General features: G+C 38.5%; 1 protein-coding gene across 5 annotated transcripts in view; it reads right to left on the reverse strand.

Annotated features, from left to right (window-relative positions):
* Positions 1-3,565: 3,565 nt before the first annotated feature.
* Positions 3,566-21,861, reverse strand: part of gria4a (glutamate receptor, ionotropic, AMPA 4a) — a 136,777-nt gene continuing 118,481 nt past the window's right edge. The window contains exons 14-16 of one of the 5 annotated variants that reach the window (XM_056264136.1): positions 13,971-14,085; positions 9,879-10,016; positions 3,566-4,130 (exon numbers count right to left, since the gene is read on the reverse strand). In XM_056264136.1, coding sequence (XP_056120111.1) covers positions 3,969-4,130; positions 9,879-10,016; positions 13,971-14,085 — 415 coding nt within the window. In that variant the 3' untranslated portion in view covers positions 3,566-3,968. Of the gene's footprint in view, positions 4,131-9,759; positions 10,017-13,970; positions 14,086-14,904; positions 15,020-21,861 lie in introns of those variants that run through there. The other 4 variants (XM_056264135.1, XM_056264138.1, XM_056264137.1 and 1 more) reach the window with 4 other exon arrangements.

The raw sequence follows: 21,861 nt of genomic DNA on the forward strand, positions 1-21,861 counted from the left end.
TTACGTCAGCAGCGGCACTGAACGCGGATCCACAACAGAACCAGAACACACACACACACACACACACACACACCAGACACACGTCAGCAGCGTCTTACGTCAGCAGCGTCACTGAACGCGGATCCACAACAGAACCAGAACACACACACACACACACACACACACACACACCAGACACACGTCAGCAGCGTCTTACGTCAGCGGCGGCACTGAACGCGGATCCACAACAGAACCGGAAGACAATACAATGCTGAATAAACGCCTAGTTTTTGTTATTTTTTGGACCAAAATGTATTTTCGATGCTTCAACACACTCTAACTAACCCACTGATGTCACATGGACTACTTTGATGATGTCTTTATTTCCTTTCTGGACAAGGACAGTATACCGTACACACATTTACAATGGAGGGACAGAAAGCTCTCGGACTAAATCTAAAATATCTTAAACTGTGTCCCGAAGATGAACGGAGGTCTTACGGGCTTGGGACGACAATGACTGTGATTCTGAGTAATGTGTGTTTGTAGTGTGAACCAGCGTTAAAGAAACAGTTCATTATCATTTACTCGTGCAAAATAATGCTTCACAGAACAAAGAAAGTCACACAGGTTTGGAACGACATGAGGGTGAGCAAGTCAATGTTTTGATGGTTTCTAGCTGGTCTTTAGCTGGTTTTACCAGTCCGTGTGTGTGTGTGTGTGTGTGTGTGTGTGTTTTGGGAGAAAAACAAGTTAATGACCAGCCAATGAGTCAATGCTGCATGTCTGACTGGTTGAGAGGCATGAACAAACACATCAATGTTTTGAAAGCGCAGTTTTTTCTACATTTTGGGGAAGCCAACCTGAAAGTAGTTTACTTGCAACTCTATCAGCATATTCATCTAGTTTACAAGAAAGTATTTATTTTTAACTAGTGATGCACCAACATTTTTCACTGAAAGTTTTCATTCAGCCGAAAAAAGAAACCAAAACAGTTTCAGGGGGTCGAACAAATTTGCACATTGCTACTCAAGCATTATTGTTCTTGTGTGCATGAAATAGTATTTCGGTCAATGATTTTTTCTTTTTCTTTTAGCCAAATATTTATGATTGCCGAAATGTTGGTGCATTACAAATTTTTAGATAGAAAAAATTTCACACATACATTTATTGATAATTAAAGAACAAAGTTTGTTGGTATTTGTTGCAGCCTTAATATACTGTATATACACTACCAGGCCAAAACATTTCACTGTTTGGATTTAAATAGACAAATGCTTATGATTGGATCATTATTATATGTCTGGCAACAGTTCTTCTAACCCTCATTGATGGAGTGTGTAGCTTTTCATTTCTTAAACAACCATGTATAGGACGGCACATAATGGCCATATTCCAGGATTACAATGTCAAGATTCATCAAAATGTGAAAGAATGGTTGGAAGGAGGCATGAAGAGTCCAGACCTGAAATTCATTGAAAGTCTTTGGGATGTGCTGGAGGAGACTTGAAAATCAAGTTTTAAATGTTGTTTATATGTCTATGTGGTGTTTTTAATATGCTTTATGACAAACCATGTGTAAATTCATAAGTCGACAGCATTGCTGAGTATTTCCTCCTTAAAACTGCAGTGAACCAAAGACAGTCTCAAAAACACGGTTTGAAATCGCTGGTGTTTCTGACGTCACAAACAACCTTGTAACCAATCAGATCAACGTGTGATCGTCAACCAGTGGATCTCTGAGCTGAGTGAGTGAGTGGAGGCGGGACTCATTTGCATATTCATAGAACCGCACATACTAAATGAGGGTGTCGAGTTACATTCAAGGCATTTTAAAGGATTAGTTCACTTTTAAAAAACTTTTGCTGATAATTTACTCACCCCCATGTCATCCAAGATGTCCATGTCTTTCTTTCTTCAGTCGAAAAGAAATTAAGGTTTTTGATGAAAACATTCCAGGATTTCTCCATATAATGCACTTTACTGGCTACCAAACGGTCCAAGGTCCAAAAGACAGTTTCATTGCAAACTGCAAACTGTTCAAATGGCTTTAAACGATTCCAGACGATGAATAAGGGTCTTATCAAGCGAAACGATCGCTCATTTAAAAAACAAAAACAAAAAAAGTTTAAGTTTTATAAGCTCACATGCTCGCCTCGCTCTGTTCTGTGTGACTCTCCTGTTCGAACTCGTTCATCAAAATGAACAAATCTTTTTCCGAGTCATTTCGTTCATTTCGGTCGTTAAATGAATCAAATGACTCGTAAAAAGATTTGTTCATTTTGATGAACGAGTTCGAACAGGAGAGTCACGAACGTGCAACACAGAACAGAGAAAGGCGAGCATTTGACATTATTAAACTTAAACTTTGTTATTTCTTTTTTAAATGAGCGATCGTTTCGCTTGATAAGACCCTTATTCATCGTCTGGAATCGTTTAAAGCCCTTTGAACAGTTTGCAGTTTGCACTGAAACTGTCTTTTGGACCTTGGACCGTTTGGTACCCAGTAAAGTGCATTATATGGAGAAAAATCCTGGAATGTTTTCATCAAAAACCTTAATTTCTTTTCGACTGGAGAAAGAAAGAAATGGACATCTTGGATGACATGGGGGTGAGTAAATTATCAGCAAAAGTTTTTTTAAAAGTGAACTACTCCTTTAAGGAGTTTTAATGCATAAAATTAGTCCATTTTAAGTGTTTGCCTGTTTAAATCCAAACAGAGACTTTTTTTGTCCGGGCAGGGTATAAATACATATATTTTTTATGTTCCACAGAAGAAAGAAAGTCATGCAGGTTTGGAAGGACATGAGGGTGAGTAATTGATGCCAGAATTATATATTTTTGTAAACTATCCCAAGAACTACTGTAGTTGAATCAAACTGTAAATCAGGGTCATATTGCATTGACATTTGCTTATTTAATGAATGAAAAGGAAAAAGATGTGCATTTATTGTATAAATGTTCCAGTTTTATTTGAATTGGTGGGTACAAAGAGAAAAACCAAAACGCAAAAACCAAACCAAACACCAAAGGTGAGAGTCAGGAGTCGTGTGATCCTGGTGTGCGATGCGGTGCGGCGTTCACACTCGTGTGTGTGTTTGTGCGACATGTGAAATGTGTGGACATTCATTAAAGGACAAAGACACGTACACACTGCGTTACATCGATTATCAAAACAACTGTTAACAGAACAGATGCCATGGTCTCACACACACACACAACTGAGCTGCTTTAGTTCAGATGTCCCTCTATTATATAGATTCGTTTCTGTATATATAATACTGTGTGTTTATAAAAGATCTCTTAATTACAAGTCAGGTCTCCCTATAGTCATTATTGCAATGAATTATTACCTAAGATGCTTTATAAAAGAATCGTGTTCAGCTTTTACTACTGGTCTATTTACATTTCAGTCCAAAAAAAAAGCAAGCGGCTCCCATCAGTGTCTTCTTGCAGAAATCCCGTCGAGATGATAAAAGATGTCGGACGTTTTGTGTCCCCCTTCGTGGCTCCTGAGAGAATATCTACATACGGTTTAGTAAATACAGCTAGTGATTGTGGACCATGTCGTAAATATGCCGTTTTGCGCTCGAGTGAGTTAATACATCTAATGCAGGTTTTGCTGATGATGGACGGCGACGAAACACGTAAAGCGCAGCTAATGTCTTTACATTTACAGTTTACTGGTCTTCTACGTGAGTCTTCGGCAATTATGCGATGATGTTTGTCCTCGAAGTTAGGCTTCAGGATAAGGCATCATGGATCCTTGATGCGACAATGTCAAAAACGTTCGTATCTATGCCGTCCCAACTCGTTTACAATTTTCGACGTCTTTTCCACAGGGGTGTGTGATTTCTTGTGTTTCTTTCCAGGTCTGTCACGTCTGAGTCCTCGCAAGCCGTGCGGCGACGTGGTTCTCCCGTAATGCGTGAATCTGAACTTCGGTAGAGGGGTAAGATGGTTTAAGGCACAAGGTGAGTTTTTGGTTTCTATGGGAGGTCGGACACCACGGCGAGGGCGGGGCCATGTCGATAGGAGGGGCCAGAACGCATGGCCTTAGGACAGTCTGGCGTCAGGACACGCCCATTTTCCCCCAGGCTGCCCGTGATTGACAAGCGGGCCTTGTTTCTCATGGCTTCCGAGAAGGTGAGCTAGAGAAGGGGGCGGGACGAGAGGCGGAGTCAGAATATGTGGAACTCTTTGGGGGAGGGGAAACAATAGAGACAGAGCAACATCATAAACTGAAAGCCACGCCCACACCGGGGGGGAGGGGCAATCCAACCGTCTCCATTGACTTTGCATTGCGAGAAGCTGCGTCATGGTCATAGAGAGCCTAAGCCCCTCCCCTCCCGGCTCATGGGACCTTATTTCGGAAAAAATATGTATGGTAGTCAATGGCGAGAGACAACTTAACTTTTTATTCCGTCTAAACTGTGCCCTGAATTACACATATGATGTTTGTCAATTTAAAAGATAATTCTGAAAGTCAAGAAAGTCACAGTTTTTCATAAAACAGAAGAGTAACATTTAGTTTTATGTGAAAATCGCTCAATGAACTACATCTCCCGGGAAGCAACGAGCGAGATCCGCTGCTCGTGTGTGTGCAGTCTGGTACAAAACACTCAGGCATGACGGCGTAACGTTACGATTATAACGCAAGACTATAGAAACAATGACAGACGTTAGCTTCAGTAAAGTTAGCTTCAGTAAAGTTAGCTTCAGTAAGGTTAGCTTAAGTAAAGTTAGCCTTCAGTAAGGTTAGCTTCAGTAAAGTTAGCCTTCAGTAAAGTTAGCTTCAGTAAAGTTAACTTCAGTAAAGTTAGCTTCAGTAAAGTTAGCCTTCAATAAAGTTAGCTTCAGTAAAGTTAGCCTTCAGTAAAGTTAGCTTCAGTAAAGTTAGCCTTCAATAAAGTTAGCTTCAGTAAAGTTAGCCTTCAGTAAAGTTAGCTTCAGTAAAGTTAGCCTTCAGTAAAGTTAGCTTCAGTAAAGTTAACATCAGTAAAGTTAGCTTCAGTAAAGTAAGCTTCAGTAAAGTTAGCTTCAGTAAAGTTAGCCTTCAGTAAAGTTAGCTTCAGTAAAGTTAGCCTTCAGTAAAGTTAGCGTCAGTAAAGTTAGCCTTCAGTAAAAGTTAACCTTCAGTAAAGTTAGCTTCAGTAAAGTTAGCTTCAGTAAAGTAAGCTTCAGTAAAGTTAGCTTCAGTAAAGTTAGCCTTCAGTAAAGTTAGCTTCAGTAAAGTTAGCTTTCAGTAAAGTTAGCTTCAGTAAAGTTAGTTTCAGTAAAGTTAGCTTCAGTAAAGTTAGCTTCATTCATTGAGAGAAAATGTGCGCCTTTGGGGTTTGTAGTCTTTGTAATTACGTATTTTCACAGTCTTATACCTCAACAGTTTTACATCAAACTGCGACTTTCTTGACTTTAAAATGTATCTTTTAAATTGACAAACATCATATGTGTAATTCAGGGCACAATTCAAAGGAGATCAAAATATTTGTTGTCTCTCGCCATTGACTACCATACAATATTTTTCCTAAATAAGGTCCCATGGTGGTCGACCGGAAGGGGAGGGACTTAGGCTCTCTATTTCTGGCGTGTAACAAAAAACAAAACAATGTCTAAAAGCTGCTATGTGACAAGCAGGGTTTGAAATTAACTTTTTCACTCACCGGACAATTCGGCTACTACATTTTTAATTTACCAGCCATTCAGACCTTCTACTACCCAAACATATTAAATAAAAAAAAATAAACCAGATTAACTATGTCACAGCTTATAATATACATATAAAATTTGGATTTCATACATTCATTTAATATTTAAACAAAATCCTGTCATCCAGCATTCTCTTCCTTTCCTCTTTCATCCTCGTCCTTTTCACCAGAAATGTGTTTTAGGTGGACAGATCAATACAGTACAAAGAACAATTTAGGATTATTGTTAACCAAATGCTTTTTAATCTTCGCTATTGCTTCAGTGCAAGTGAACAAGCGCGCCGTTATTTGTTGCGTAGTGACGTGTGTGTTCAGGTAAGCCGGATATGCGCTAATACGCTGTATTTAATAAATCATGATGACTTAGAAGTTCAGTATTTGCGCTAAATCTGCACAGATTTGGTTTACACAAACTTCCCCAGCAAAGTCAGTAAACATAATAAGTAACACGCCAAATTGGCCAGTGATTTGACAGCGTTACACGCCACAGCTGATTTTTACCCGCATTTTGCGGGTGTTCATTTCAAACCCTGGAGACAAGGTGTACAGCAAGCAAGCTAAAAAATCCAGAAATAAGTTTTCACAAGCTTGTATAAAAAAACGAGCGTTTAAGGACACAAAAGTGCATACAGGCTGGAACGAATTGGTAAATTGTGGGATCCTGACACTCATGCACTAAAAATACACTACGTGTGCAGTAAACATTTTGTCACTGTAAGTCAAATATCCAAATGTCAGTTTTATATATGATATCATATTTATGTAAGCTAAGCTATTCTGTCTCCGATTACGTTCCCCTCCAGTGGGCGTAAGTTAGTTCTCAGAGTAAGAGGTTGCGCTCTCTCTCAATTGCCTGTGTTGACTTTTGTGTCCTTAAACGCTAATTTTTTGGGTCGACAGCTTATAAAAACTTATTTCTGGGTTTTTTTCAGCATGTTTGCTTGTACACCTTATCACATAGCTATGGAAGCTTGTTTCCGCCACAGAATGAAAAATAAAAAAGGTAATTGCGACTTTTTATCTCATAATTCAGACTTTTTTTCTCACAATTGCGAGTTTACATCTCGCAATTCTGACTTCATTTCTCAGAAGTGCGAGATATAAAGTCAGAATTGCAAGATATGAAGTCAGAATTGCGAGATATAAAGTCGCAATTGCGTGTTATAAAGTCAGAATTGCGAGATATAGAGTCAGAATTGTGTGATATAAAGTCGCAATTGCGTGTTGTAAAGTCAGAATTGCGAGATATAAAGTCAGAATTGATTGATATAAAGTCGCAATTGCGTGTTATAAAGACAGAAATGCGAGATATAAGTCAGAATTGCGTGATATAAAGTCGCAATTGCGTGTTATAAAGTCAGAATTGCGAGATATAAGTCAGAATTGCGTGAAATAAAGTCGCAATTGCGTGTTATAAAGTCAGAATTGCGAGATAAAAGTCAGAATTGATTGATATAAAGTCGCAATTGCGTGTTATAAAGTCAGAATTGCGAGATATAAGTCAGAATTGCGAGATATAAGTCAGAATTGCGTGAAATAAAGTCGCAATTGCGTGTTATAAAGTCAGAATTGCGAGATAAAAGTCAGAATTGATTGATATAAAGTCGAAATTGCGTGTTGTAAACTCAGAATTGTGAGATATAAACTATGCTGAGGGGACAAAAGTTAGTCTTTTTTTTCCTTAGAATTGGCCTGATAACTCGCAATTGCGAGTTTATATCTCACAATTCTGAGAAAAGATGTCAGAATTTCAAGATATAATCTCGCAATTATGTGTTATAAAGTCAGAATTGCGAGATGTAAACTCGCAATTGTGAGAAAAAAGTCAGAATTGTGAGATAAAAAGTCTCAATTCTGTCTTTTTTTCTCGCAATTGTGACTTTATTTCTCAGAATTGTGACTTTATATCTCGCAATTGCGACTTTATTTCTCACAATTCTGACTTCATATCTCGCAATTGTGAGATAAAAAGTCGCAATTATTTTTAAATTTTTTTTATTCAGTGGCAGAAACAAGCTTCCATACATAGCAGCTTTTAGACATTGTTTTGTTTTTTGTTATAAGTCAGAAATGACAAGGAGGCAATGCAAAGTCAATGGAGACGGTTGGATTGCCTGCCCCCCCCCCCCACCCCCGGTGTGGGCGTGGCCTAAATGCGCTCCGTCTCTATATGCAAATGACACAGTGACATCACAACGGATCCACTCGACACATTCACAGCGACAGAACGGAGAAAAGCTCAAGCCCGCCACAAACAAATACAGAAAACATCTCAAAAATGTACAACATAGCTAGACATCTGCATTTCTAACGCAAGCATGCAGCCCTTCGCCCGCTAATTCTAGGGTTTTAATTTGTACAGTGTCCCGTAACAGTCAACACTTTATACGTTCACACTGCTAATGTTTCATAAGCAGGGGTTTAGAGGTCGGTCTGAAACGTTATTCGGTATCAGTACGGCATTATAGATTGGTTTGCTGATGTCACTAACAACAAAAGAAAGTGAAACGCAACCAAACATCATTAAACCAACAGCCGTTTGATCTATAATGCCCTACTCTACCAAATAACCCATTGCTAGCAGCAGATCTCAACTGGTTTTGCTACGAGACTTCCAGAATAGTTTATTTTTAACCCTTATATTATGTTCAATTCGATTTGTTTGAGTATGTTTTAGTTTTTCTAATTTACATTTATGCATTTAGCAGATGCTTTTATCCAAAGAAATATACACCGCATTGATGGCGTATATTTTTATCAGCTTTAGGAAAGCACACAGAATAAGTGCTTTTCACATTTTACAAAAGTTTTAAAAAATCGTTATAATACTGTTTATAAAATGTAGTTTCGTGAAAAAGTTGTCTAATACAGGTTTAAAAAGTCATGTGTTCGCATGTTGAAGGTTTACTGTTTTTGCCTGATTTTTTAATTTTTTATGTAGTGTGTGATTTTTGGTGAAATATGTTTAATCCAATTAGAGTCAATTTCACCCGCACCATAAAATCGCACTACAGGCCAGATTTACTAAATTTACAAATTCGCGTGAGAGCGCAAAACCTAAAAGTGCCGATGGGAGAGGAAATTTCGTGTGATTTACTAACAAATTAAAGAACAGACAACCGGATAATTTCCATAATGACCAACACAGTCTACCAAGAGCAGAGCAAATTAAGACGCATCTGGTTTAAGACGTGCTTTTGTCCGTTAAATAATGGCGCAAACACCAGTAAATTGACTAGCGCAAACATTATAAATAACCTCACATGATTCATTTAAATACTCTCCTCCCATAAACGTATCGTCTGAAAGGGAAACTCCTACAAATGCATATGCAACAAGATCAGCCGCAAAAACAACCCTTTCAGCGCTAATGTTTCTTTAGCAAAGTAGTTTTCAAACGCCAAAAGATGGTTTGCGTTGGCGCGAGCAAATCTGAATTTTGTACATAATGCAAGGGTTAAACCGTTTATTGCTTGGAAATTTGCGGCAAATTTGCACTTTTTAAAAGTTGATTGATTTATCATGAAGATTATGTGGTTAGTTGCACTTTTATTACTTGGTTTTGTCCACTAAAACCCGCCAGTTGAGAACTGCTGGTCAATAGCAGAGAGCTTTATCTTTAAAGCATCTCTGGATAAGAAGTATAACAGCAGCATTCCTTTATAAAGTGTTTTAGGGTTGAATGCTAAGACGTTTGGTTTGGTAATCATTTGAGATCCTAATATGTCAGGTTTGTCCATGTGTTTATATGTGTGTGTGTGTGTGTGTTGTGGCTTTTGTTTTAATGCAGGTGTCTGAAACAGAAAGCCAACAGTGCAAACACCAGCAACTGCAGCCAGGAAGACCAAACCAATGCAATCCCAACATGTTCTAGTCAAGGCAACTCCAGAAAAACAAAATGCCAAACGAAAGAAAACAAAACAAACAAAGGAACGACAAGCGACAGAAATGAAAGGATCTCTTTCAGGAGTAAAAACAAACCAAAAGAAGGAACGTAAGTAAAGGAAAGTTTGGATGGGAAGCGGTCACAACATTAGCGGGACGTCTGCCGAACCCCTGCGACCGTCTGTCCTACCCCTATATCTTTACTGCGTCAGAGCCGTACACGTTGTATCCCTCTCTATAAGTGGCTAAGTTCTGCACGCTGTGCGTCGGGCTGGGGGCGGGGCTAAAATTCAGTTCGGCCGATTCCACCTTCAGTTTCTTGGCCTCGGCGCGGGACTTATAGCAAAACTCGACCAGGGCCACCAGCATGGCCAGACCCAGGCCGCCCACCAAGATGTAGAAAACTCCCGCCACGTTGCTCAGGCTCAGCGCCTGTGAGCTCTTGTCCTGGAGACCGGGGGGATGAGGGAGAAAACACGAAGTTAGGGATGCAAGAAGTGGCGAGACGGAGACTCAAACACATTTACACACTCAATTACACTTCATTTAGGAGTCATAAGCTTTAATTACTCATCATTATAGACTGAATTAAATCACATTCATTTAGATTTCAAATATGAACAGAAGAGCCATGTTTTTGGTGGTTTAGCCTTGTTTAGGCTACTTAGTTTATTGTTGATCAGATCAACTTTATTTTCTATACGTCTATACAAAATTTAAAATGCATTGAAAAAATATATGAATATTCAATATGTGATCTATTATATATTGATTAAATATATATATATCAAATTATTTAAAGTCCCCCTGTGGTGAAAATCAAGCTTTTAATGTAGTTTATAAAACGGTTAGTTCCAGTCCTTGATTCCTTGATTCTGATTGGTCAATAGCTGTGATTTAAAAAATACAAATAAAAAAGTTCTTTCCTTTTCCTTTAAATCCTCGCTTGTCTGGCTTATGCTACTCTGAGCAATGTCTGAATTGTGTATTTTAAAGCTCAAGTCGGCAAGTCTGGCAGATTGAGTGGATTTAGGCAAAATGTTGAATGTTTACAACTCTCATGCCCCTCCCCCACTATCAACGGATAACCTCCCACCGAGTTCGTGCTCATCAGTGCGTGTGCACCAGGTTATCTGTGAACGCGGCCGTCTTCATATCAACATCCATCAACACCATGGAGTATTTGGAGGTATGCTGTCCTGGCTAATCTACCGATAGATTGCAATTACTAGCGTCATACTCTAAATGAGCTTACTTGATTTGTTAGTGTTTTGAAAGCGAGATACATCCGCTATCACTCTTCGTTACTGCGCGAACTTCAGGCGTGTGTATGTGATTGTAACGTGCGTGAGGGGTGGCGTGTGCCCGATCTGTGATTGACACAGTCAGATCTCACACACCCCTGCGCCTATTTGACCCGATGATCCGGGAGCTGTGGATTTTTGCAAAACAAATAACACGCTCCAGGTGGAGTTAGAAGCTCGGTTTTTTTTTTCCTAAAACCACTTTATTTATGTTGTTCTGTTGGAATATAGTGTCGACTTCACTGAATATGATAAAAAAAATGTTGCCGACGACAGCACTTCTTTTTGTTTTTGCCTCTTCACTATGACTCGCTTGGTTTAGTGCTCAGTTGTAAGTTGCTTTGGATAAAAGTGTCTACTAAATGAGTAAATGTAAATGTATTCACGATAAAACACGACCGCTTCACCCGACGGTTCTGTGTATAACTACACAATCCCTAGCAACCACTCTTAGCAACGTAAACACATGTTCTCATTGATATTGTTCATTGCAGCTTATAGTAGTATTACACACACTATTCATTTATTTGTCAGTGTTGCTTGTGTTCAAGTTTAGTCGTGTCAATATAAAAGTCTTCTCTACTGACTGACTCACTCATAAAGACAGTCTTTGTCGCCATCTAATGGCGAAATAATAACTTTATTATTATTGTAATCATTTATGTTGCTGTTCACGGTCAGGGACTATTTTTTCCAGCGTAAGGAAGGCTTTTAGTTATTTTACTTTATGCAAGTTGCATTTATATACATTTTTTGGCTTTAATATTTTTATTGTGTGGTAACCGTTTTATAAAAGCAATAAGGCTGTGCTGTATCGTGAAAAAGTCACGTGATTTATTCACGATACAGCACAGCCTCTCGTACCTTATTGCCTACTTATATGTCTATGTGGTGTTTTTAATATGCTTTAAGACAAACCATGTGTAAATTCATAAGTCGACAGCATTGCTGAGTATTTTCTGCTTAAAACTGCAGTAAACCAAAGACAGTCTCAAAAACACGGTTTGAAATCGCTGGTGTTTCTGACGTCACAAACGACCTTGTAACCAATCAGATCAACGTGTGATCGTCAACCAGTGGATCTCTGAGCTGAGTGAGTGAGTGGAGGCGGGGCTCATTTGCATATTCATAGAACCGTGAATACTAAATGAGGGTGTCGAGTTACATTCAAGATATTTTAAGGCATGAAGACAGAAAAAAGTTTAAATGTGTCATTTTGGTGATCAAATAGTTTTAAGGGATGAAATTATTGACAACAGGGGGACTTTAAATAACATTTTATGAAAAATATTAAAATTGTTTTTTATATTTCTCAACAACGTATTTTTGATATAATCTGGCTCTGTCAATGGCACGGAATACCCGTATGAAATGTTCTACAGCCATAATGGGTTTCTACTGACTAATTGAGTGAATAAGTGAATATTATTAGAGTAAAATTGGCCACTGTAGTCCTTCTAATGGTGCAATAATTAGCTGTCCATTTTAATTAACTCATCCATTTTACTGTAACAAAGCTGCATTCTAAAAAATAAAAAAAAATGGAACTCTATTATGATGTCATGAAAGTGTACACAGGGTTCCTACGCAGTTTAGAAAAGTATGGAATTTGATTTGAGTAATTTTCAGTATTGGAAAAAATATGGAATAAAAGAAAACAGAGTATGGAAAAATAAGCTTTGTTTCCGCCACAGAACAACAAATAAAAACTTTTTGTCTCACAATTTGGACTTTTTTCTCTCGCAATTGTGAGTTACAAAGTTAGAATTGCGTGATATAACCTATAAACTAGATAAAAACTCGCAATTCTGACTTTGTAACATTTTTTTTATTCAGTGGCGGAAACAAGCTTTCATACTATTCAGTTTTCTAAAATAGAAAATGAATAATTTCAACAACAAAAAAAATGTTTCATACAAGCAGAGTGATTTTGATTTCATGGCAAAAGTTAAGTCAATGATTGTCAAGCACGACTGAAGGCACACTGTTTGTCTTCACCATAAGCGAGTCTCTTTTGAACGAATGTGTGTGTGCCACTCAAACCAGCAACAGATAAACAGTAAACAATCATTTCATTCAGACTGTACTTTGCTGTTTGACGGTCGTGCAACATCAAACCCTGATTACAGTAAGCCCAGTGCTGCTATAATTAATAAAGTAAACCTAACTCAGAAATTGGGCTCTATATGAGTTCAGTGATTCAGGTCAAATGATTGTGAAATTATGATTATGTTAAAACATAACCAACACCATCAGATCCAACACCTTTTCTATTTGTTCATCTGGCTGTTATAACTCAGTACAGCAGCCAAACAAAACTTAAAGTCAATTATTTAAGGGTCAAGAGCCCAACTTAAACACACACTGATCACCATAATGATGACTTAAAATTACGTGGTTTTTTCTCCTTCAGTGATTCTGCTTGTTAACATCAGGTGTCTTCAATGTTGGCAATATAAAATAAAGAGTTCTTAATTCATCTTTGATGCCTGTCTGTTATTCAGATATTTTTGTTAAATTTTTTTGTGTGTAAATTTGACTCATTTTAAATGGTTAACTTTTAAGGAATTAATTTGATTAATTATTACTCAAGTCTAATTTGTTAAATTTAATTAATAATATTGCTTGTAATCGGTTGCCACAATTTTATTGATTAGATATAGCATATTAATTTTTACAGTGTATCGTGCAGCCCTTAGGTTTCTTTCTCTTTATGTAATGTTATCACTTTGAGAAAACCAATGATAATAATAACAATAACAACAGAAAATATTTACAGGTGATTGCACTATGTATGAACCATTTATGTTAAATATGGTCTGGAAGTTTGGAAATTTCAGTTGGGAAAAGTATGGAATTTTGAATTTGAAAATGTGTAGGAACCCTGTGTATGACATCATAGTGCAGCGTTCCGTCGCCGTTTGAATTGTGATGTCACAATGTTTCATTCTACAGATTCTCAGGCAGTTCCATCTTCAGAAAATCTAAAAAAAACAAAAAACAAATCTGTATGATGCTGACAGTGACATGTTAAGACTACTGTCTTTCAGAGCTGCGGTTTTCAGGTTTTGTTGCAGTTTTCCGTCCAGGAACTGACCTTACTTCCCGAGTCCTTGGGTCCACACTCGCCCTTATCGTACCACCATTTATTTTTGAGTTTGTCTAGCACTCCTGCTTCACTCAGTTTCAACACCGCCAGGTTTACCGGCGTTCTTCTCAGAGAGAATAACATAAATAACATCATAGACCATGTTATTTTATGTTATTAGATTACAATACATCTTGGCACACAGTAGCACAGGAAGTGATGAAGCCGAGGTCCCATCGAGTACACGTGTGTGAGAGCTCATACGGGGCCATATCGAGCCACAGACGTATGGATGGGATCTCGCTCCGTCGCTTCAGGCAACAGACACATACTGCCCTGATGTCATTATCAACACACAAACAATTACTGTAAATACAGAACTATTGGCACATTACACACACCCCAGAGCACAGTGTGTGTCGCACAGATGTGTGAGCAGAAAAGTCCAGAGTCCACATCGGAAACAAACTGAAAATATAAAATATTAAATGTTAAAATATTCTGTTTATGGTGATTTAAAAATAAATAATAATAATTAATTATGTGTGTGAGTGTATATATATATATATATTGTTTGTTTTATGTTCAGCTTATTTTCTATATATTTTTCAATTTATAAAATTTTTCAATATATTTTAATCATTTATGCATATAAAATTATAAATCAATGAATTTCCACTAGTGGTCTCAGACTTTTGGACTCGACCTTTATACAAAAACCAAACTTGGTCTTCTATTAGTTTCTGTGCAGGTTCAGCCCTCATTTGCTGAAATACACAAATCTTTTAGCAAATATTTCTGTTTTGCCAGTAATTGCTTTCTCTTCCAGTCCGTGTCTCCTGCGGGACGTGTTTAGCTGTGGTTACTGTTGTCAGGGCAGATGTCTCTGTTGCGTCACATGGGTTTCTCTTTACCACTCCTCTGCGTGTCATTGGTGGCTAACCTTCGAGTCCCCGCCCCCGCTGCCACATTCGCCCTTGTCGTACCACCATTTATTTTTCAATTTGTCCAACAGCCCCTGTTCATTCAGCTTTAACACGGCCAGGTTTACGGCATTTCTTCAACAAACCATAAACATCACATGAGAGCGGGCCGCAGGCAGCCCGGGTTAGACGAACACAGAACAAACAGAAGACAAGAGAGGAAATAAGAGAAATCGTGGAAGGCAGCTTTTGTTAATGAGGACTTTTGTGGGATGTTTCTCTCTCTCTCTTTCCTGCTCTCATTTTATTCCACACAACTCTGGTTGTCATATTAATCATAAGCAAATGGAGGACTAGAGCAGGCCACATTTGTCATAATTTTTTTAAAAACCGAGTGAGCCCATTATGTGCCCATCTGCTGCCGGAGCAGATTACTCACTAATATATCATAACTAAACCAGCCAACACTGAGAAAATCTGTCCATCCATCCGTCCATTATCTAACAATCCATCCATCCATCTTTTCATCTGTCCATTCATTCATCCATCCATCCATCTAACAATCCATCCATCCATCCATCCATCTTTTCATCTGTCCATTCATTCATCCATCCATCCATCCATCTAACAATCCATCCATCCATCCATCCATCTTTTCATCTGTCCATTCATTCATCCATCCATCCATCTAACAATCCATCCATCCATCCATCCATCTTTTCATCTGTCCATTCATTCATCCATCCATCCATCTAACAATCCATCCATCCATCTATCTATCTATCTATCTATCTATCCATCCATCCATCCATCCATCCATCCATCCATCCATCCATCCATCCATCCATCCATCCATCCATCCATCCATCCATCCATCCATCCATCCATCCATCCATCCATCCATCCATCCATCCATCCATCCATCCATCCATCCATCCATCCATCCATCCATCCATCCATCCATCCATCCATCCATCCATCCATCCATCCATCCATCCATCCATCCATCCATCCATCCATCCATCCATCCATCCATCCATCCATCCATCCATCCATCCATCCATCCATCCATCCATCCATCCATCCATCCATCCATCCATCCATCCATCCATCCATCCATCCATCTATCTAACAATCTATCTATCTATCTATCCATCTATCTAACAATCCATCCATCCATCCATCCATCCATCTATCTAACAATCCATCCATCCATCTATCTAACAATCCATCCATCTATCCATCTATCTAACAATCAGTGATGGGAATAACGGCGTTATAAATAACGCCGTTACTAACGGCATTACTTTTTCCAGTAACGAGTAATCTAACTGATTACTCTTCTCATCTTAATAACGCCGTTCCCGTTACTGCCAAAAAATGCGGCGCGTTAGTATAACTGATGAAGCTGGGTTTTTTTTTTCATCAGACCAACTAGATCTCTGAGCGAGAGGCAAATACTTTTTTTACTGTTCTTCCTTGGTTAGTGGGCAGAGCACGAGACAAGCGCATAAATGCTGACGATTGGCTGAGGTAGAGTAAAATGTCATTGTAAGCCAATCAGAGGTAGAGTTGGGCGGGTGTTCGAAAGCACGCATAGTAGTAGGCATTCGGCACTTTTGACTCAGCTCACTGACTCACAAACGGCTCTTTAAATGACTTTGACTATAATATATATATTTTTTTACATAATTATTTAATTTCTATAGGCTAAATTTGTAAAAATAGAGTCGGCTCTTCAGATATGCGAGCCAGCTCCCGACGTTCACCTAAAAGAGCCGGCTCTTAGAGTCGGCTCATTCGCGAATCGCGAACGACCCATCAAAAGCTCATTCGCGAACGAGTCGATCCATCATCACTAACAGCTAACGCTCATGAATTGCGAACGACCCATCATAACGCATAGTCGGACAGTTCAGGACACACAATGAACAACACAAGCAAGCCAGTCAGTCAACGAGAGACAGGTATGGCGACGAGCTTAACAAGCTTAATTTAATTTTGCCCAGTTGTGGCCTGTTGAGGGGCAATAAATATCAAAAGTTCCAAAACATCTATTGTGTTATTTGCATTGATCCACTATATAAACATAATATCTACATGGCATTTGATTGGAGGCTAGTCTCACTTTGTCCCACAGCAACATTTTTTTTTTTTAGATGTGTGTAGGCCTACAATGTTTCATGTTTCTGTTAATAATGTATTGTATTAAGTGTCCATTTCATTATAATATTCAGATTTATCATAAATAATTGAACATGCACATGTATTGTAAGTTCCGTTAAAGAAGGGTAGAGGTGGGGTCACATTTGAGCATTTAAAATTTAATTTTACTTGAAAGTAACGCAATAGTTACTTTCTTAAGTAACTAGTTACTTTTAAAATTTGTAACTGAGTAACTAATTTAGTTACTTTTTGGAAGTAGTAACTAGTAACTGTAACTAATTACTTTTTAAAAGTAACTTGCCCAACACTGCTAACAATCCATCCATCCATCTATCTAACAATCCATCCATCCCTCCATCTAACAATCCATCCATCCATCCATCTATCTAACAATCCATCCATCCCTCCATCTAACAATCCATCCATCTATCCATCTATCTAACAATCCATCCATCCCTCCATCTAACAATCCATCCATCCATCCATCTATCTAACAATCCATCCATCCCTCCATCTATCTATCTAACAATCCATCCATCTATCTAACAATCCATCCATCCATCCATCTATCTAACAATCCATCCATCCATCCATCCATCTATCTAATCCATCCATCTATCTAACAATCCATCCATCCATCTATCTAACAATCCATCCATCTAACAATCCATCCATCCCTCCATCTATCTATCTAACAATCCATCCATCCATCTATCTAACAATCCATCCATCCATCTATCTAACAATCCATCCATCCCTCCATCTAACAATCCATCCATCCATCCATCTATCTATCTAACAACCCATCCATCTATCTAACAATCCATCCATCCATCCATCTATCTAACAATCCATCCATCCATCCATCTATCTAATCCATCCATCTATCTAACAATCCATCCATCCATCTATCTAACAATCCATCCATCCATCTATCTAACAATCCATCCATCCCTCCATCTAACAATCCATCCATCCATCCATCTATCTAACAATCCATCCATCCATCTATCTAACAATCCATCCATCCATCCATCCATCCATCCATCTATCTATCTATCTAACAATCCATCCATCTATCTAACAATCCATCCATCCATCCATCTATCTAACAATCCATCCATCCATCCATCTATCTAACAATCCATCCATCCATCCATCTATCTAATCCATCCATCTATCTAACAATCCATCCATCCATCTATCTAACAATCCATCCATCCATCTATCTAACAATCCATCCATCCATCTATCTAACAATCCATCCATCCATCCATCTATCTAACAATCCATCCATCCATCCATCCATCTATCTAATCCATCCATCTATCTAACAATCCATCCATCCATCTATCTAACAATCCATCCATCCCTCCATCTAACAATCCATCCATCTATCTAACAATCCATCCATCCATCATCACTCCATCTAACAATCCATCCATCTATCTAACAATCCATCTAACAATCCATCCATCCATCTTTTCGTGTGTCCATCCATCCATCCCTCCATCTAACAATCCTCCATCCATCCATCCATCTTTTCATCTGTCCATTCATCCATCCATCTATCTAACAATCCATACATCTTTTCATCTGTCCCTCTGTCTAACCATCCATCCATTTCTCCATCCACTCATCCATCCGTCTGTCTATTCATTCATCCATCCATACTATCTATCCTTCTATCTGTCCGTTCGTCCATTCATCAGTCCATCCATCCATTTCTCCATCCATCCCTCCGTCCATCTATCTGTCCATTTCTCCATCCATCTATCCATCCGTCCATTTATTCGTCCATCCAAAAGTGTTTGTGAGTAAATAGAGGTCATATGTTAATTTTAATCTATTAAAAGGTTTTTAAGCAGCAGTGGGACTGTATTTACTCCATCACACACACACACACACACACACACACACACAAAACAGGACGTCCAATAGGTTTCCATGAAACCTGTTTTACAATTGTGACTTTGCAATGCATTCATTCTGCTGTTTTTCATTAAAGAAAATCGAACGACGGCCAACCATTTGCATACAGAATCAAAACTGACACATATTTCAAGTATAAATGTAGACTGAAGCAAATTAAGATATCCAGTCGGATGATTTCAGAGGGAATAAACGAGAGAGAGACAGATGTGAGAGAGACATCCTCAGTGTTTCCACAAGCACGTCGCGTTTGATGATGAAATGAGAAACGCTGACGATGACATGACACACTTTATGCCGCACAGAGAGAAAGTGCAAATGTTACTTTAAATTCAAACGATTTTACTACCACAATATGACGTAACTATGATTTGAGAAACAAGGAAAACTGTAGAGCGGGACTTGATTCGACTCATGAAATAGATTGGATTGTGTATTAAGAGAGTAAATAGTCTCGATTAAGATTTCATGTTGACTTTTACCTTTCATTGGTGCAACATAATAGTTAATTCTTTTGGATGTTACCAAATGAAGACAAAAGGTTGTTGCATTGTATACTGCATGCTTCACGTGCTGTGTGTAAAACAGCAGGCGCTGTGCCGTATATAATATGCAGTAATCATGCATTGTTTTGCCCGTGTGGAGACTCGCACCGCTCTTCTGAAACCTCTCCGTCTCGTCTGTGTTAACTGTGCATCTCTGGCTGTGACGACGCAGCTTTTAAAAACGTATGTTAAAGTGCCCCAATTATGCTTTTTCAGATATGATCTTTCATAGTGTGTAATAGAGCTGTTTGTGAATGTAAAAGATGAAGAGTTTTAAAGATCAGAGTGCAGATAAATGTAGTTTTGTCTCCTAAAAGAATGAAGTGATTCTGAAGTGAAACGAGTCGTCAGTAATTCAGTCTCACTTCCTGTTGCGTACCCATGTCAGAATGTAACTCATTAGCATAAAGCCAGCCTGTGGTCTTGATTGGCTGAACAGCGTCTCTAAGCCCCGCCCTCAAACACTGTAGTGTATCTGAGACTGGGAGAGTTCGGTTCGTGTTGTTCATGTGGAGAAGACGCTGTTTTCTGCTGACAAAGCAAATCCACTGTGATGAGATTGATACGGTAAAACCCACGCCATCGCCACTGTTCGTATCACTGTGTGTCAAGAGCTGAGACTCACATATGATCATGAGCGTTTGCTTTCTGACCAATCACAGCAGACTGGGCCGTCTGACCAATCAGAGCAGAGCAGCTCTCAGAGAGGCGGGGTTTAGAGAGACTGAATCTGCAAACGAAGCGTTTCAGACACTGAGAGAAAAGAGCTGAAGCGGATATTATGAGAAAATGAAAGTGTTTTATGACCTTGGGTTGTACGGCTATCATACGAGACTCTAAAAGAAAATTAGGAGCCTTTAAAATAGCATAATAGGAGCACTTTAAAGGATTCGCCCAGGCATCTGTGATATTTCACGACTGAGATTCTGTCTATAGGTATCATCCGTTGCACTTACAGCCCGGTGTCCGGCTCTGGGTCTTTTGCTGTAGATGGAAGATGTCTGTAATCACTAGCAGCATGTTTATATCTGTCCTGGAGAGCTTAAACGGTTGGGGTCAGAGGTCACGGTGCTGACATTAGTTTGCCGAACTGGCTGATAACAACACAAGGAAGCTATCAGAACCAAGTGCTCTTCTCCGGTCAGTGAAATCCTCTCAGGCAGAACTGAATCTCCACACAGGTCAACAACAGACTCGTTGATTATCATTTCAGGTTACATACGTCAGAACAGACCATTTCCAATCATTTTCTATTTAAAGACAACATGAAACCACCATGTGTGCTACACATTTAACTTCCAAAGAGACTATTTAGTGGGAAATAATGCCATATCCATCCGAATTTGATTGGATCGTTAACTAAAATATTTTTCACCTACAAACAAGTTATATATTTTAATAATCATAAATGTTTCTTGAGCATCAAATCATCATATTAGAGTGATTTCTGAAGGATCATGTGACTGCTGAAAATTCAGCTTTGATCACAGGAATAAAAATGACTATTACAATTATCTTAAATTGTAATAATAATAATATCGACCCCAAACTTTTGAACGCTAATGTATGCAATAGTGTGTACTGATGCATAATGTTCAATAAGAGGATATTTATTTTTGAAAGTTAATTTTGATTTCATGTTGTCCTTAAGAAACTTCCATACCCAGAAGATGGCGTGGTGTAAAACGTGCGGGGAGTTTATGCAGAAACGGATGAAACGGAGACGTTGATGAAGGTGTTAGACAGGCTACAGGCGTGATGAGAAGAAATGAGCAATAATGAGACACGTCAGAGAGAAAACGACTGTATGAGGGCAACGTTTACCTGAGCGCTGGCTCTGAGGAGTAAAAACATATTACACACACACACACACACACACACACAGGACTGTCTGTGAGAGCTCAAACTGTGATATCTTGTGGGATACTGGAGCTTTTGTCTCTGAAAAAAGTTTAACAAATAAAAAGAAACTTGCTTTCTGAGCAAAATAATAAACCTTTATCAGATGTTGTCATTCTGGTTAAAGAAGTTTTTCATTTTTTTTCAAACTTTTTATTTTTCATTATTTCAGTTTTGAGATCCATTTATAAATGTTTTTTGTTCTTTGAAGCAAAAACAGTAATAAACATGTTGTTTTTCGATCAGGAATCTTGCTTAATACTGTAAAGCCTGAAAATCTACTGTTTTAGTTTGTTGAACATGCGGACAAAATCATAAAGAGTTTGCATATGTGCTTTTCTTGAGTATCATATTTGATACATCAGGCTTTTATGGCTCATATAGTGTGAATATGGAGGGAAAAAACAGCTCAAATTTATTCAGATGCCCAAACTG

The sequence above is a fragment of the Rhinichthys klamathensis genome, unplaced genomic scaffold (genome assembly GCF_029890125.1).
Source record: "Rhinichthys klamathensis goyatoka isolate OS25496 unplaced genomic scaffold, OSU_Roscu_1.1 h1tg000216l_1, whole genome shotgun sequence".
Classification (NCBI taxonomy): Eukaryota; Metazoa; Chordata; class Actinopteri; order Cypriniformes; family Leuciscidae; genus Rhinichthys; species Rhinichthys klamathensis.